This window comes from Oreochromis niloticus, linkage group LG6 (assembly GCF_001858045.2).
Source record: "Oreochromis niloticus isolate F11D_XX linkage group LG6, O_niloticus_UMD_NMBU, whole genome shotgun sequence".
Taxonomy (NCBI): Eukaryota; Metazoa; Chordata; class Actinopteri; order Cichliformes; family Cichlidae; genus Oreochromis; species Oreochromis niloticus.
In genome coordinates, this window is record NC_031971.2 from 32,779,833 (window position 1) to 32,796,204 (window position 16,372).

At 39.1% G+C, this 16,372-nt stretch overlaps 2 protein-coding genes across 2 annotated transcripts; one reads left to right on the forward strand and one right to left on the reverse strand.

The window, feature by feature from the left end:
* The first annotated feature begins 669 nt into the window (after positions 1-669).
* On the forward strand, positions 670-9,761 carry syngr2b (synaptogyrin 2b). Its single transcript, XM_003453769.5, has 4 exons — positions 670-942; positions 5,234-5,471; positions 6,900-7,036; positions 7,611-9,761. The coding sequence occupies exons 1-4, from the start codon at positions 823-825 to the stop codon at positions 7,884-7,886; spliced, it is 771 nt and encodes a 256-aa protein (XP_003453817.1). The 5' UTR covers positions 670-822; the 3' UTR covers positions 7,887-9,761.
* On the reverse strand, positions 9,338-14,701 carry tk1 (thymidine kinase 1, soluble). Its single transcript, XM_003453748.5, has 7 exons — positions 14,478-14,701; positions 14,315-14,346; positions 13,794-13,907; positions 13,125-13,218; positions 11,527-11,616; positions 11,127-11,246; positions 9,338-10,787 (listed from the first exon to the last, which is right to left on the reverse strand). The coding sequence occupies exons 1-7, from the start codon at positions 14,547-14,549 to the stop codon at positions 10,608-10,610; spliced, it is 702 nt and encodes a 233-aa protein (XP_003453796.2). The 5' UTR covers positions 14,550-14,701; the 3' UTR covers positions 9,338-10,607.
* Positions 14,702-16,372: the final 1,671 nt, after the last annotated feature.

A 16,372-nucleotide genomic window follows, 5' to 3' on the forward strand; every position in this document is an offset into this window, starting at 1 on the left:
ATATAACATCACAGTTCTAAAAACTTACTGGAAGTAACCAAAAAGGACTGGATTGATGACAATACTGGTACAAATATGCAGAGTCAAACATTTCTTTATTTCATGTATAACCCTTTCACAAATCCTGTTCACTACGGCCTATTTACTAATATAAGTAACCAACCGTCCCCGAGCCACACAAGTTTGAAGGCATTTTTGAGGCTTAAAATGTGGCTTTAGTGTCAGGGTTACAGATAGGTTCTTGTTAGGTTTAGGCTAAAGGTTAGGCATTTATTTTTGATGGTTAGGTTTAGGGTAAGCATTATGTCAATTAGATGTCCTCACTAAGATATAAAAGGCAAGTATGTGAAGTATGTGTGTGTTGGTTTGTTTGCTTTTTCAGAGGCAAACTTATTTGTCCCGCTAGCGTTTCTCATCAGTTCTGATAGCTTGTCTGCGTTTTTGAGTCCTTATATAACGCTGTTATTATTATCATTTTTAACGTTGTTGTGATCGTATTATCGCGATGGTTGTTGTTCTCTCGCTGAAGACTCCAGTGAAAAAGTAGCCGAAAACGCGCAGTAGGCGTCGGTGATGCTGAGCGGACCAATCACAGTAGCTGATAGTTACTTCGCCACCAAGTTTTGTTACGACGTATTTCCCGCTGAAGAGTAACTTGGCCAACAGTTTTCTGTGTAGCTCCGCCCCTTCTGCGCATAGCCGCTTGCTCAGGTGTCTCTGAGCTGGTCTCACTTGAGTGCAGGAGGTGGCGATAGCTGGTAGTCGACTGTAACTGGAGCGTTGCTTTCCCCTTAGGTCTACTCGCACCGGAGGATCGGCTGAATGGCAGACATGGAGGAGACGGGCGGTGTAAGTGCGTACGGAGCTGCGTTTGCAGGAGGAGGCTTCGACTTTTACAAGTTTATCCGCCAGCCTCAGACCATCGTGCGCTTTCTCAGCTGGGTGAGTGCTGTTTGTGTTTGAAACTGAAGGTCCAGCGGGATATGTGAGCAAGTCCGCGCACAGAGGTGAAGAGATGAGATATGTTGGTAATACGGGACAGCGGGCAGCTTTGTGCGCTTCCTCCGGCGGGCGTCGTATTTACAGCAAGACTCTCCGTGACAGCGCCGCAGGTCACCCCCGCTGCTGCTGTCACAGCAATAAATACTGAAAACTGTACTTCCGGGAAAACACTACCTACCAGATATCGGCATTAATAATTATCTCCTTATAATCCACGAGATTACATTCTCATAATTTAACTTCACACAGCGGATGGAAGTCGATGGTTGTAAAAGTCTGTATTATTCGAGGCTGAAGCGACAGAGTAGGTGGTGTTTGCATTAAAAAGGGGAAATCGCGCTGAGAGAAAGTTCTCGGAACTTTTACAGCCCTAATCACCTGTTGCTGGGTAAATCTGAAGGCACACATTAGATTTTGCGGGGATGTGCTAAGTCCTAAATTAATCTCAATGAGACCGTTGATATAGTGAAAAATATACTGTTGTGCAACCCTGAGTGACTGAGCAGACACCGAAGGACCGTTTTACTGTCCTTGAACACTTCCTAGTTGAAGTCGAGCTACTACATCTCCACAGAATGTACTAAGCTTGACTGTCGTGTGCTTTGTAAATGAAGATTAATATTCTCCCGTGCAGGACAGGCCCGGGCAAAGACGAGCTCACATATTAACCGGCAGAGTGAAGAGTTTTCAGTGTGGCAGATGAGGACAGACTGTGCCCTTGGTTGTAGCTGTTGTCTGTGTGCATGTGTGTGTCAGTGGTAAACAGGGGCTAACAGGCAGGTAAGGTGATACCCCCCACTCTCTCTGTTATGCTTGGTGAATGTGTGCTACTGATCTCCCCCTCTGACTCGCACACGTATGCAGTGCAGCTGTGCTCATCTCAGATTCTTCCAGGCTGCATCACCGTGTAATCTTAGAAAAGGACACCTGCATGTATGATTGCACAGAAAGAGGAGCACACCTGGTCCCGGGACCAGTGTTATCATAGTTTTTATTTAACTTTTTTTTCATTTTCCATTAACGCTGGCATTTATTGCAGGACTGCAGTATTGTGTGTAACGAATGAATTGTGTAACAGTGAATGGAATATGCTGCCCGACTGTTGTAACTAGGCAAATATTTTTTAAATACAAAAATTTTTGCAATATCATTCAACCTTTATTGGAATACCACATTACCACATACTACATAGTGTGCTCCAAAACATGGGAAAAGGAGAAGTCCAAACCGCCTCCAGTTCCTCAGAACTTTCCAACAACAAGATTGTGGAATTTATCTTCTTCTTTTATACCAGTTTTCTTAGTAAATATGACTCAGCTTACATTCTGTCATCTTACTGCTTTTTGTAGCTTCTCCAGGGCAAACTTTCTGCATGCCTTCCTGAGTTTGCACTTATAATTCCATATGATTGAGAGACCTTTCTAAGTATGAACAGCAACTGTTGTTTAAATAAGATGCAAACCCTTTGAAAGGGCAGTTAAATGTGTTAGTACCATTAACACTGACAATTAAATGTTGATTTCTCACTGATTTTCTCGTAAATGGTAGCGTCCTTGTTTCAAATATTGTTTAAAACATTCAGTTTTGGCTTAGTTTAAACTGGGCTGAGTGTGAGTTTTCGTGTCTCTTTATTATTATATAAACTTAGGACACAGTCATGTAGACATGACATTCTCAGTGAACGTAAACACCCACCCCTGGTTGACCAATCTGATCGCAAACTAAAGACATTTCCTGTATAAAGGGTATGTTCAATTGTTTCTTTTCCACAGAGTCTTTATATTTTGGTTATTTTGATCACTTGTATTGTTACATATTTTTGTTTGTTTGTTTATTTTGGTGTTTTTTGTTTGTTTGTTTGTTTTTTGTTTGCTTTTTGGGTGGAAGGGCTATAACAGCCTTACCTGAAACAAAAAAAGGGCATACACTCGCTCCTGGCCATTAAAAGCAGCTACACCTTCCCTGAAACAGTATATTTGCAGTATATTTATGTAACTAAATGTGTGTCATTTAGGTTTAATGCAAAAACAAGTCATCCAAACAAATCTTATTTGTGTTGCTTATTGACAACTGAAAGTTCAAATCAACATGTGACACTTGTGCGTCAGTTTGACATTTGTTATTCATTGCACAAACACTTTCTGTTCTTTTAAAAATGTACAAAAATTTCCATCTACTCCTCTGAAAGTCCCTGTCTTACTTTTGTTCCAATTTAGGGAACCCCCCCGCCTCCCCGCTTTTCACTTCTCCAATGTCTCTGTCTGCAGCTCATTTTCTGTATCGTTGGTCTCATCCCACCAGCAGGACTTTGGCCTTCTTTTCCTTCCCACCAGTTAAACAGTCCCTCTCTGTCCTCCTCCCAGATCTCATTATAAGCAATGTTAGGGAGCTGGTGGCATCTCAGGAATCACATGGCAGGCAGCTGCACTCAGAAGTAGGTCACATGGTTAGGTGGGTAACCAGAGCACAGAGAAGCCAACCACGGGACAGCCTGTCAGAGGGAATAAACACTCCACATACTAACATGAAGGAAAGTCGATATTTCAAGAGTTGGTAGTGAGAAAAGATGTTATGTTATAATTATGTAGCTTGTCCATTTTCCACAAAAGTTACCCGCTTTTGTGACTTTGTTGTTGGTAAATAGTGTCATTTCAATTTGATAGATGTGGTGTGAAGACAAGACAAACCTGGGGGTGTTTGCTAACTTTCTCACATGAGTTCTAAAACAAGGCGTCTTTTTGATCTTACTTCCAGCTGTTGCATACAAAAACACATTATTGAAGAATTGGCTGCTTAAAAAAGTATTATACATGTTGTCTTCATGGTGGCTACAGCACATTACATATTTTCTAGGAACTTTCATTTTTCATAAAGTTAGAACAATGGCTGTCTGGAAGGAGCTGAAAAGGTCATGTAATGCCTGCAAAAAGTTAAACTGAAAAACAAATAACATTTGAATGCACAAAGTTCTTTACTTGCCCAACAGGTTTAATTTTTGATCTGCACGCCAACATTCTGTAAGCTACACTGAACTCACAAATCCAAAGAAAGGCGAAGATCTTTTCTGGGTTTTATGTTTATTAACAACATCATATCTAAAATGCAGATTGTTATTTTCCATCCATTTTGGCAATTTTGGTGACCTTCACTCTAAATATCCAACCTCTGCTTGATGCAGAGACACAGACACACAGTGATACAGCACTTCTTTAGTACTGACACTGATGTAGTTGTTGGGTTCTTGGCAATACAAAGTGTTGACCAGTGTAAAATTCATAAACTTTATTCCTGACTATGAGGTAACATCAGACATGGCATAAAAAATGACTGTGAAACAAAATGTAACAAGTAATTAAATACATAAATTTTAACTAATCATCAATTATTTAAATAATGCGTAGTGTAACCAAGAAGAATTATTTGTATTTTTTGTCATTGTAGTTTGGTATGAGAGTCATTTCTGCATTTTCCTGTCGTTTAAAGTCATGCTGGTTTCTCTCCTCTGGTCTCTGTTTCACCGTGTGCATGATGGGAGACAAGTAAAGGATGATAATGTTACTGTAACTGACAATGACCCTGACAAATGTTAAAGAGAGAGCGAGCAAGAAGCTGACAGTGACAGAGCTGCTGCAGCATTTTTATCAGGTTTTCTGTTTTGTTTTGTTTTGTTTTGTTCTATTTTAAATCACGAAGAAAAAAGTAGAACTTGTTGGTTTAACAAACCCAAAGTATCTCTAAACTGCTCACACAGTATCTCCGTCTAGCCTATTGTAGCTCTCCAGGGCACAGTTGTACATGCCGAACATCACAAAACCAAACTGAATACATCCACCTGTCATCAAAGATACTTGATACTATCCATTTATTTAAGTCAGTTTTGGATGAATTTTATTTTTAAACAACAATATTATAATGGTAGATTTGTGGCACATGTTACACATGATAGAAAAATATCTGTTTTTGTTGACTCTTAGCTTATTGAATTTGCTATGAACGTCGTAAGTTTATATGTACGTTAAGTCAAACAAGATCAGCTTAAGACTGGACACCTCTGCTAGGGCTGAGATATCCCTACACATCATTCATAAATTGAATCTAGGAGGATGTCTGGACCCTGATTAGTTTGAGATATTTTGAGCGGTGCAAACATCAGCTTTTACCAACAATTCCACATTTATTTACTCTTCATTCGTTTTCATTAATGCCCGCCTTCTTTTCTGTTTTTCTGTAGATTTTTGCCATGGTGGTGTTTGCCTGTATCACAGGAGAGGGCTATGTCAACACCCCCTACCAAGCTGAAGCCAAATGCATCTTCAATCACAACGACTCAGCGTGTCATTATGCAGTCGGTATCGGGGTGATTGCTTTCCTGGCATGTGTGGCCTTCCTCGTGTTGGACGTTTACCTGCCTTTTATGAGCAACGCAGAGGAGAGGAAGTTTGCTGTCATAGCTGACCTGGGATTCTCAGGTGAGCATGAATGTTTATTTTTATAAAGATTGCACAAGGAAGAAGAGACTGACAGAAAAACCTGAGGCAATGACAGGCAAAATAATTGGTGGTGATGCAAAGTGGGCGGGTGTGTTTGCAGAAGCGTGTTTACAGCCTGGTGCAAACATAGTTTCGGCCTCTATATGTAATTTATCTATTCGTAGCAGCTGTAAAGAGGGCGAAACCATTTTTATAACTCACTCATTTGGATTCTGTGAAGAGTTAAAGTTGGGGCATGGCTGCTTTGATTGACAGGTGGCTATAGGTGATTGCTATCTCCTGGGCCTCACCTCTGCTAATTAGAGTCACCAAACTGTACCACTCGACTCTGTTTGGGCTGTTGTTTCCCTTTGGAGCATCTGTCCTTGGGAATATGAATTACCCACTCCTGACATAGAGGGAAGCGCCACTACATGTTAATACAAAGTAGCTCTTAGTGATCACCTTTAATCCTATAGTGCAAGGGTGTCAAACATAAAGGCCCAGTGACCAGAATGGGCCCAATAAAGACTCAAGTCTGGCCCACTGGATGGTTTTGGACAATGTGGAATGTGGAAGGCATAGATTTTTGCATTTTTAACTGTTTTCACAAGTTTTAGATTTTTTTTTTTTTTTTCTACGGATAAAGAGCTCTCCCATTGCCATTCATACTACACCAAATTAAGATAAACAATAAAATAACAGAACATTTCCCGATTTTGAGGTCAGAAATATCTGCTTCTTTCTTTCATTCATTTCAATGACATAGATAAAATAAGATGTATTGTTGAAATGGCGCTTCTTTGTCTTTTTTTTTTTTTTTTTTAAAGATAACTCAGGGATTTTAAATGTGCAGTTAAACTTGGTTCTCTGAATCATTTGCGTCCTGATGGGAGTGCTCTCTTTCAAGATGATACTCCCATCCACTTGGCATGAGCTAAATGGCTACAGCCTTTGCAGTCAGCACATCATAAACTAATTGAACATCTTATGGAGATTATAAATTGAGTGTTTTCACCACCAAAAGTGAGTGATTCATGCATTCAAGCTGTTCCTAAAGCGTGAACTTCTTCATGTAGAAAGCCTCTGAGTGTTGGTGTAATCTAGGACAGACTGCTGACTGTTTCCCTGACATAACGCAGTATTCATCATTGCAACATTAGACGTGGAAGGGTGGAGGAGGAGTATGACCTCACATATTCAGATGAAAATAAACAGACATCGGCTTTCCACAGTCAGCCATTCTTCAAGAAAACAAAAGAGTGATAGTTTGGAAAAACGGCGCATTTTCGTGTGAGCAGATGGAGACGGGGGAACCCTGTTGTTTATCTTTTCATATCTGTATTTTCAGCTGAACGCTTTTGTTCTTCCATCCAGTGAGGAAAAGGTGATCATTTGTGCGTCTGTTTCTCTGGATGTTTGTTTTAGGAGTGTGGACCTTCCTGTGGTTTGTGTGTTTCTGCCTGTTGGCCAGTCAGTGGACTAAAACTCCCGATGACCACTCAATCCCCAAAGACGCCGCACGTGCCAGCATCGCTTTCTCGTTCTTCTCTATCGCCACCTGGGTGAGTGGGATCGCAGCTTTGGTTTAGTCACTTTATCATTCAGTAAAATTTAGTTTTGAAAGTATATTGTAGATATTTTGATTGTGTACTTGATGTTGTACTTTTTTCTGATTCAAAAGAGTGATTTAACATTTTAGAAAATGTACTGATTCCCTTGCCAAGACTTAATGTGTTTGTTAACCCCAGTCTTGTAGCTTTTCATTAAGATTAAGATAACAGTGTATCTATGACAGAGGATAAGGAAAAGCCTAATAAGTCCACTCTAAAGAGCTGCTTACATCTTGGTGCCAGATACCACAGAGCCTCTTCAAATTGTATTTCCAGCCTATTCCTCAGCAGGTCAGAGCTGTTTCTGGCAGAAAACAGAGGTTTAACACTTTAAGCAGGAATGCTCAGTGTTTTTGGCTCATCAGTGCATAATGAGTATCTCCCATTAATTTTTTAATCTTGTGTAAAATTTGCATTATTTCTGTTATTGCTGAAAAAATGCTCATCGGCCTCTCGTGTGATTTATTACTTGCACATTTTTCACAGAAGCTTGAATGACTTAAACATTTTTATTCTCATCATGCAGGGAATCCTAACATACTTCGCCTTGGGTCGTTTCCGCCATGGTATAAATGATGTTGCCATCCCTACCTACACGGAGACGGTGCCGGATATTGCCACCCCTTATCCTCCAACCTATGCCCCCACCTCCTACAATCCCACCACTTACACCCCCACCACTTACACCCCCACCACTTATACAGCCTATCCCAGCAATTTGCCTGACATCCAACAGCAGCCTCCTCTCGCCCAAAACCTCCCGCCCAAGGTAGATGCCGGCTACCAGCCGCCCAGCTACTGAGACAGAGGGGAGGTCACATGGGCCAGGTGGTGTTCGTCTGTCGGTGGACTGACTGCAGTTGCACTGCACACCCGCAGAGCTATATCATATTGATGTGGTTTCACGCTGATTTAACGATGTCAGATTTGAGAACCTGAACAGTGCAACTCCATGTTAGAGAAGAGGAACACTGCTGTTTACGTCGGTGGGTCTGTGATCAGGTCTTAAGACATTAGGCTGATTGCTGAGATTAGTGCTGATGATTGGGTAATCTGACCTTAGACCCCTGTGCAAAGATGCAACTTTTACCTCAAATGAGCGGATCCTGGAGGTAGAAGAGGGTCACATAATGTGACATTATGAAGAGTGCTTATGACAGCCACAAGACAAGTGGAAGAGGCCGGCATTTAATGTGTTGCTCATGAATCTGTTGGAACTTGAGGATATGCATTTATACAAACAATTCACAAGTAAAACTGCCATTTTCATGGTTGTATGTGCCTGATTATATATTTTTTTTAATTTGGTCATATGTTTTGTTTTGTTTTTTCAATTTATTAATCCTGTGGAAATACGAGTTTACGAGGTATTAATTTAATTAGCAAATGGGAGTTGACTGTTAGTGTGAAAAACTACTGTAAAGCCAAATTCTGCCTGAGTTGTATTTTGTGAAACTTGGCAGTCTATATACAACCATAAAATTTTCTATCCATAAATTTATTCTTTTCCATCTTTACTAACTGTAAGGACCCTGAATTTAATCAGGTCTGCCTGAGGCAATACAGCAGATTTGTGTTTGTAAAAAATTGGTTAAATGTTTCCAGCCTGCAGCAGCGTTCATTGGACTTTGATACCACCTTTAAGATAGAAAAGAGGGAGGAGATTCCACACAACTATGCATTCATTGAACAGATTTACCATATCCTAATACAGACGAGTAATTTATTAACTGCCATTTACAATGCTTTCTTGCAAGCCTGTGAACAGATCAGCCTCACACTTCCTCCAAGGTCTGTGACATTTGGTTTCCTCAACCCTGATTATTATCTGCTTCTCTGTGTACACTGTGGGAGAGGAAATAGACCCAGTGTGTTAGTATAGTTACAGAATAAGTGCTTAATTTGCAACATATGCATTCACCACATACACTTAGAAAATCTGGGGTTTTGCAATGTTGCTTTGTGCCCAACAGTTAAATGTTTGCTGGTTTTTAATCTCAGCTGTTGTCGATCTGATTACACTCAAAAGTTGGCCTGGCATCAGTTTTGGCGTGGGTGTGCAAACTCTGAATTGTCAGTTGGATGGGCTCATACTCACTAAACATTGTTCTTATGCTACTGCTTTTATAATCATGGATGGGGAATAAGGTTTGTTCCTTCAAAAATGTGCATAAATTACTGAAGCCAGCTGTATGAAAACATTGCTTATTTATCATTTGTGCAAAGGGAGAAATTTGAATGAAATATGTAATATGGTGAATGACAGTAAATTGTGCCATGATTAAATCTTGAAGTTATTTCAAGGTTAAGCAGCTGTGCATCACAGCTGCCCTCACTGCTGTGCGTGAATGGTTTTTGTTAATTTCCATACTGTGGAAAGTCTTGAAATCAAAACTGGCAACCTGAAGTTGTCAGTGAAAGGAGCTTGAAATGTTTCTACTAGATTTTTTTCTTCAATATTATTTCCTGTTTGCAGCTTCAAAGTAAGCCATGTCTGCCTCAGTGACAAAAATGTAGTGTGATTATTTGCTGCACATATCAAGTACAAAGTATCCTGCATTTATGCTTTTGCTTAAACATTAATCATAATTGGGTTAACACACAGTTTTATGTTTTAGATGTGAGACTGGAATGATTTGCATGGTCTGCAGGTTTTATAAACACTTGTCAAATTGTGCTTGGTTCATTGGTTTTTCTATCATTTCCACTTTTGTTTTTGACCAAGTTCAGTTTGTTCTTTTGCCTTCATGTCAACGTCACGGATGCACAACTGTTGAATAAAGTCATAGGTTCAGGCATCTTGTGCATGCTGCTTCATTCATATGCTGCAGTAGTACAAGTTTAATATAGTTTGCAGAGGATATGCTGTACTTTCCCATTCCAACACAACAGCTCACAGCACAGCCTTTGAGTCTGCCAGGATTTAAACAGGTTATTTTAGGCCTCAGATGCTTGTGAGTGTATTTAATTACATATCACAGTATGCACTAAACATTTACATTTTAAAAGCAAAGAATTCCTCAGAAATGGCAACGAGTTTAACCACACATTTTACTGACAATACATAGTAAAACTTTGAGTCTGTGTTTCCATTGAGTATGGCCTTGTGAATGTCAATACATTTGTTAAACACCTTACATTTACTAATGCTACAGTTAAAGATGTCAAAAGCAACCTAAACAAATGTTACAGATATCACCACAACACTGGATTCTATGACAGCAGGTTGTTTACTTAGATTCAAGGTTATTAAGTGCTTCAAGTAAATAATATATATATATATCAAATAGACACCAAATACAAACCAAATGATCTGATTTGATTAAATTCTTTAGCAGACATACTAATAATTAAAGATTCAGTTGTTATTTCAGATAAAAACCCATTTACTCTGCAATCTGCTTCCATTCCCAAACACACAATTCAGTTGATAAAAACTACTACATCAACAGTGCACACACACACACACACACACACACTTGATTAAATTTCTCAGCTTTTGCACCAAGTCTTTGTTTCGTCTTCAGAGATGTAGAGAGGAGAAGAGCTTCCTGGGAACACCGCTGTCCACGAGTTTTCCTATGAGGGCATTTTGTGGAGTTTCGTTCCTGAAGGGAGAACTGTTTTCTTTGTCAACCATCAGACCTCCGTAACACTTTCTGCACACCGCCTGATATTTGTCTGCTCCACCAATCACTTCCACCTATAAAAACAGACAAGACTTGATAAGTATACAACAGATTTATTGCAGACTCTCCATCTCCAACTTTAAAGCGCTGGAGAAAATACAGGAAATGGTAGGAAAAATTCTCATCATCTTATATCACTGGATTTTTTATGGCATATTTTCATTCGTTTGAAGCCATCAGCATCATGCTCATCAAAGAAGAGTTAGTTCCAGTTCAATCCAGAATCACTAATTAAATATAAGTGAACACTTCTTTTATGTTTTTAATATATTTACTGCATACAGACACCAAGTCTGTCTCATCACCACCCTTTGAAGAGTTCTTTTATCACAGCCTTAGTTATGCCTCCTCACCTCCTTTTCAGCTCCTATCCTCTTGGTGTAGGCAGCTTCTTTGAAACACTGCATGCAGACAGCGTGGAGCTTCACTACACTCTCCGCCAGAGGAACAAGGTTCAGGATGTTTCCAAACGGCTACAAGAATGTGCAGGACAGCAGAAAAGCACAGTCAATATCACTGAATGAACAGAGGTATAATTGCATTAGAAGAAAAGAATAGACACAATGTAGTGTGGAATAATGAGCGCATTGAGCCGTCTGCATCAGTGCTGCTCCTGCAGATTATTCAGCGTTTCCTTAAAAATGTTCATCATCTGGGACATTTTGTTACCCCCTTTTCCCAGAGTGGTGCTCAGTGTTGCCCTGCAGCAGCCACAGTCTACCTGTATCACACTGACATGTGGACACTACTCACCTTTCTCTGGAAGGTTCCATCTAAGGCAGCTACAATGATTGTCTTCCCCAAATTAGCCATCTCCTCACAAAACTCCACAGCATCTGGGAACTGCAACATGAAGGAAGCAAAGAGTATTTAATGAAGCTCTCTACGGAAGTAAAAAACTATTAAGTCAAATAATTTTTTTTAGCACTGGTCATTCAGGCTAGTAGTGATGTTCGATTCGTGAACGAATCGTTCAATACTCGAGAATCACTTTACTGACTCGTGAATCATGATTCACAAGCGCAACTGACTCACTGACTCATCCCTGTTGCTGTTAGCAAGCTAATTCCATTAGTAGAAATATATCTAGCTTATAATTAAAATTGTGGGGGAAAAAACAACAGCCAGTTTCTTAACAAAAACATTTCTGCTCTGAACTGGAAGAAAAAACCCTGAGTAGAAGCTCACATCAAGACAATAGCTCCTCGCTTCACAGTAGCATCACTCAGCTGGCATGCTAACAGCACATTTGAGTTACTCACCCCCTCCCTTGCTGTGCTGAGTCATAGCATAAGCGAATCACTCAGGACTCACTCACCCCCTCCCTCCTGGCTCACAGCTCAAACGAGTTGAACGAATCACTCACTCACTCACCCCCTCCCTCCTGGCTCACAGCTCAAACGAGTTGAACGAATCACTGACTCACTCACCCCCTCCCTTCCTGTTACGAATCACTCACTCACTCACCCCCTCCCTCCTGGCTCACAGCTTCTTCTTCTTCTTGGTTGGCAACCAATGTTAAGGCGCTTTACCGCCCCCTGGCTCACAGCTCAGTGGACATTTAGATTAGATATATTTGACACATTTAAGGAAAATACCAATAAAATAAAAATAAATAAATGTTCCCTTTAGAATTTTTTTTGCTCTTTTTTGCTCTAAAAAAATAGTTGTTTTCTTTTACAATCATTCATCTTAGCAGTAGGATTTACATTAAAAGAGAAACAAATTAAGTTTGAGTGAAAATATACATTTTTGCACTCTCTAGTCAACTGACTCAGTGACTGAAATGACTCAAGAAACCCAATTCACTTTGGTGAGTGACTCATTAAAACTCGATTCAGTAAAAAGAATCGAATTTACCATCACTACAGGCTAGTGCAACTGTAATTCTTCAGATGGCTGATAAAGTAACAAAACAAGATGCAGTGATGACCAATTTTAAATAAATTAAAAATAAGCTAAAATGTAAGTTTAGAATAAGATCACATCAAAAGAAATTTAGAAATTACATTAAAGAAATATTTTAAACCCCAAATTTTAAGAAAAAGGCTGAAAAAACATAACAATAACTAAAAATAAGGCTAGAGAAAATAAAAAAAAATAGCACAATTGTTATTAAAAATTTAAGAGTGTAAGAAACCAAAACAAAAAAAAATGAATAAAAACAATATATTAATTAAAATGGAAAAACTAAATAAAAACAAAGTAAATGTCTATCAAAATATCTAATAAAAAACAAGGACTTTATTTTAAAGTCAGAAAGGTAGCAGTATAGGATTTTTTCAAAAAAGGAGGGAAAAAAACAACAAAAAACAATGGGGTAAATGTAAAATGTAAATATATAGACTTACAAATTGTCCTTCATCGATTCCAATCACACAAGCTCGCAGTGCCAGAGGCCGCACATCCCTCAGAGAATTTGCTGGTACAGCTTCCATTGTGCTTCTAAAAGATGTACCAGAGAGAAGGAACTTAACTTCAGACAGATGAGTGCACAGTCATTGCATTCGCTGTGACTGACCTGCTGAAATATTTACACAATCCATTTGCACACTTAACTCCTCCACAAGAAAATGCACATCTGAGAAGTCTCACCACTAGAGGTCAGCTGGTGCTAACGTGTCATAACTTGGATTAAGGTAAAAGGAAGCAGCAAATGCAGCTTCTCGTCTATTTTTATTAAAACTCATCTTTTAGAGAATTACTTAAGTGCTGCATTTGTTTGATGTTCATAATTATATGAAGACAATCAGTAGGATTATGCTTTCAGGTGTTCTACCTCTGCTGTATAACAACAAAATTATTGTTAAGGACTAATGTGTCCAAGGAGAGCACTTCCAGACTAAGGTTTACTTGTCGGAAAATTGCATGCAGCTGTGCACAAATTAAAAATGAACTACTAAGCAAGACTGCATAGGGCTAATGTCTCCTCTTCCTCCTATTATGAAAACCAGAGGGTATTTCTCTGGATATGAACAGCTCAGCTAAACAACAAAGTAAACAGAAAAAACGAGGCTTACTTGTCATGAGTGGCCATGCCCGCGTCGGAGTACCGTGTATCTTTGGCATATTTGATCACCAGGCAGTTGTACTGGGCTATCTGGAAACGGCGCACTCTTCTCATCAGTTCAGTGCTGCAGAGTAAATAAAGTTTGCATACATCAGTTAAAGCCGGATGTTTATTTTCTACATGGACATAAAACTATAGTGCAGGCCTTCTCACACACACACGTAAGCGCGGTAATGAATGCTACGTAACATGATTAGTATGAAAATAGTGCAAAAATCAGTGCACAGGTCGTTAAAATGTACCATATGCTGTATTAATGTGTATCAACTGCACGCTGTACAGTAACACGAACTGTTTTTATGAATGGGAGCCGGATAAACAATGCAGAATTTGGCGGGCTGTTTCGGTTTTGGCGGAAAATCTTGATATAGTTTGTTTTAACATAATTTTACACGTTGGACACGTAAAAAAAATGGCTAATTAACGCCTCTAAAAATGCTTTCTTTATAGGTTTATAAGTGAAGAACTCACCTTTTGCCTGAAAACATCGGTCCAAAGATGACCTGCAAACGACAACAAAGAGCCGATGTCAGGACGTGAAAGCCGGTGACTACTCTTACCCTTTAGATAAACAGCTAACAGTATTTATATTTTCTTAATTAACCTGAGGGTGATTTTTGTTGTAGACACCTACCTGAATTTGTCCCCGGGCTTTCCTCGGTGAGTTCGGTAGGACTCTTGGAAAATCTACGCAGTCCATGTTCATTTAAAATACACAATAACTTAGTAATAAAACAATAAAAGACACAAAAAACAGGTAATTACAACCGCTGCTATCTACAAAATGGTAAAGTAGTCAGGAAACAAGAAGTTGAATCTCTCGCGCCGGCAGTTGTCGGCGGATTTATCCACAGTTCCACCAATCAGCAGAGAGTCATGTGATATCTTTTGCACCAAACAGGCTCAACGGCTCATGTCTGCCACTATTGACCAATCAGAGCCAAGAGGGGTGTTTCGTTAGCCTAAAAAATGGAGGGCTAAAGAAAAACTCTCTTTTTTAGGCTAAAAGCGCATATTTTCTTTAATAATTTACAGTTTTATGTTAATATTTGTAAAGTAAAACCCCTCTGCGCTTACGTAAAATAATATAAGTAATGTTTGCATGTTAAGTATAAAAGCAAAAGGTTTTGTTTCATATATTTTATGCATTAACATGTCAGGAGTATCTACTGTAGATGCATGGGGGTAATTTTACTCGTTTGATATAATTGCAGGGCCACTTGATAACAATTCACTGTAATATACACTGGCTGGTCAGTTTATTAAGTACACCTGTTCAACTGGTTGTTTGCACAAGTACCTAATCATGGAAGCAAGGTGGTCAAGACAACCTGCTGAAGTTCAAAGAAAGGTGATCATGAGAGTTTCAGAAACTGCTGGCCTAGTGGGATTTTTTACTTGATAGTTCAAAAATGAGAAAATATCCACTGAATGGCAGTTCTCTGGGTCAAAATGCCTTGTTGATGTCAGAGGACAATGGACAGACAGCTTCAAGCTAATAGGAAATACAACTCAAATAACCACTCGTTGCAACCAATGTGTACAGAAAAGCATCTCTGAATGAACAACATGTGGAAGCTTGAAGCAGATGCGCTACAGCAACAGGAGACAAACACCCGGGCAACCCTGTTTCATCTAAGAGCAGGAAACTGAAGCTACGGTTTGCATAGGCTCATCTTAATTGGACAATAGAAGAAAAATGGAAATGGAATGGGAAAATGCTGCTTCGTTTGTCTGCTGAGAGATTCAGATAGGGCCAGAATGTGGATGCGTGCCTTGTATCAGGATGGACCCATGGTTTTATATTGTATATTTTCTTGACAAAGTTTGGCCCCTTAGTAACAACTGAGTATAATTTAAGCACCACCTTATAATAAAGCTTGTTTTTTTTTGTCTTCATCCATTTTATTAAAACAATGATATGTATATGGAGTTTAGTAATTATTATCTTTGGTGTTTATGAAACAAAACAGTGGGCCTATGTTTACTTATTTTAGCCAGTATTAGTAAGTATTTATTCACAAGGCTAAAGACCCACAGTATTTACATGCTAATCATCTGTATGTATATGTATATGTATGTATCTGTATTCTTCAAGAAATAACCTCACCACTGTTAACTATAACATTTTTTTCATGTTTCATTTTGTTTAATATCTATTTAGGTTTAATTTACTAAACATCCAATTTTCATTCAATGCACAGTCTGTATTTTCCATCAGCTGCCCCATGGCTCATCCAAATGACTGTGGTAAATAGATTCCAGCTACCCTCTGTTTTCCTTGTTTTGTCAGCTTTTTTGAATAATTTATAGTTTATGCTATTACTTGTCCTATGGCTCCTTGTAGTGTAGGTTTATTCTACATTACATTAGTGTTAACTGCACTGTTTGTAAAGCTGTACTTCCTGTATAGCTGTGCATTAGGTCACATGTTTGATCAAATCCCGGAACTAGATATAAATAAAGAAAATGTAGCTTTTAGCAACCGTTACTTCCCATTTTTGTAAAGTAAACAATACGGTTTGAAGC

What these genes read in the sequence shown, in the direction of transcription:
- syngr2b (XM_003453769.5), top strand. Translation starts at nt 823, where the DNA reads ATGGCAGACATGGAGGAGACGGGCGGTGTAAGTGCGTACGGAGCTGCG. An exon ending in TCGTGCGCTTTCTCAGCTGG is followed by an intron (nt 943 to 5,233) that starts GTGAGTGCTGTT and finishes GTTTTTCTGTAG; the next exon opens with ATTTTTGCCATGGTGGTGTT. An exon ending in AGCTGACCTGGGATTCTCAG is followed by an intron (nt 5,472 to 6,899) that starts GTGAGCATGAAT and finishes TGTTTGTTTTAG; the next exon opens with GAGTGTGGACCTTCCTGTGG.
- tk1 (XM_003453748.5), bottom strand. Translation starts at nt 14,549, where the DNA reads ATGAACATGGACTGCGTAGATTTTCCAAGAGTCCTACCGAACTCACCG. An exon ending in AAGCCCGGGGACAAATTCAG is followed by an intron (nt 14,347 to 14,477) that starts GTAGGTGTCTAC and finishes TGTCGTTTGCAG; the next exon opens with GTCATCTTTGGACCGATGTT. An exon ending in GGATAGGAGCTGAAAAGGAG is followed by an intron (nt 10,788 to 11,126) that starts GTGAGGAGGCAT and finishes CTGTTTTTATAG; the next exon opens with GTGGAAGTGATTGGTGGAGC.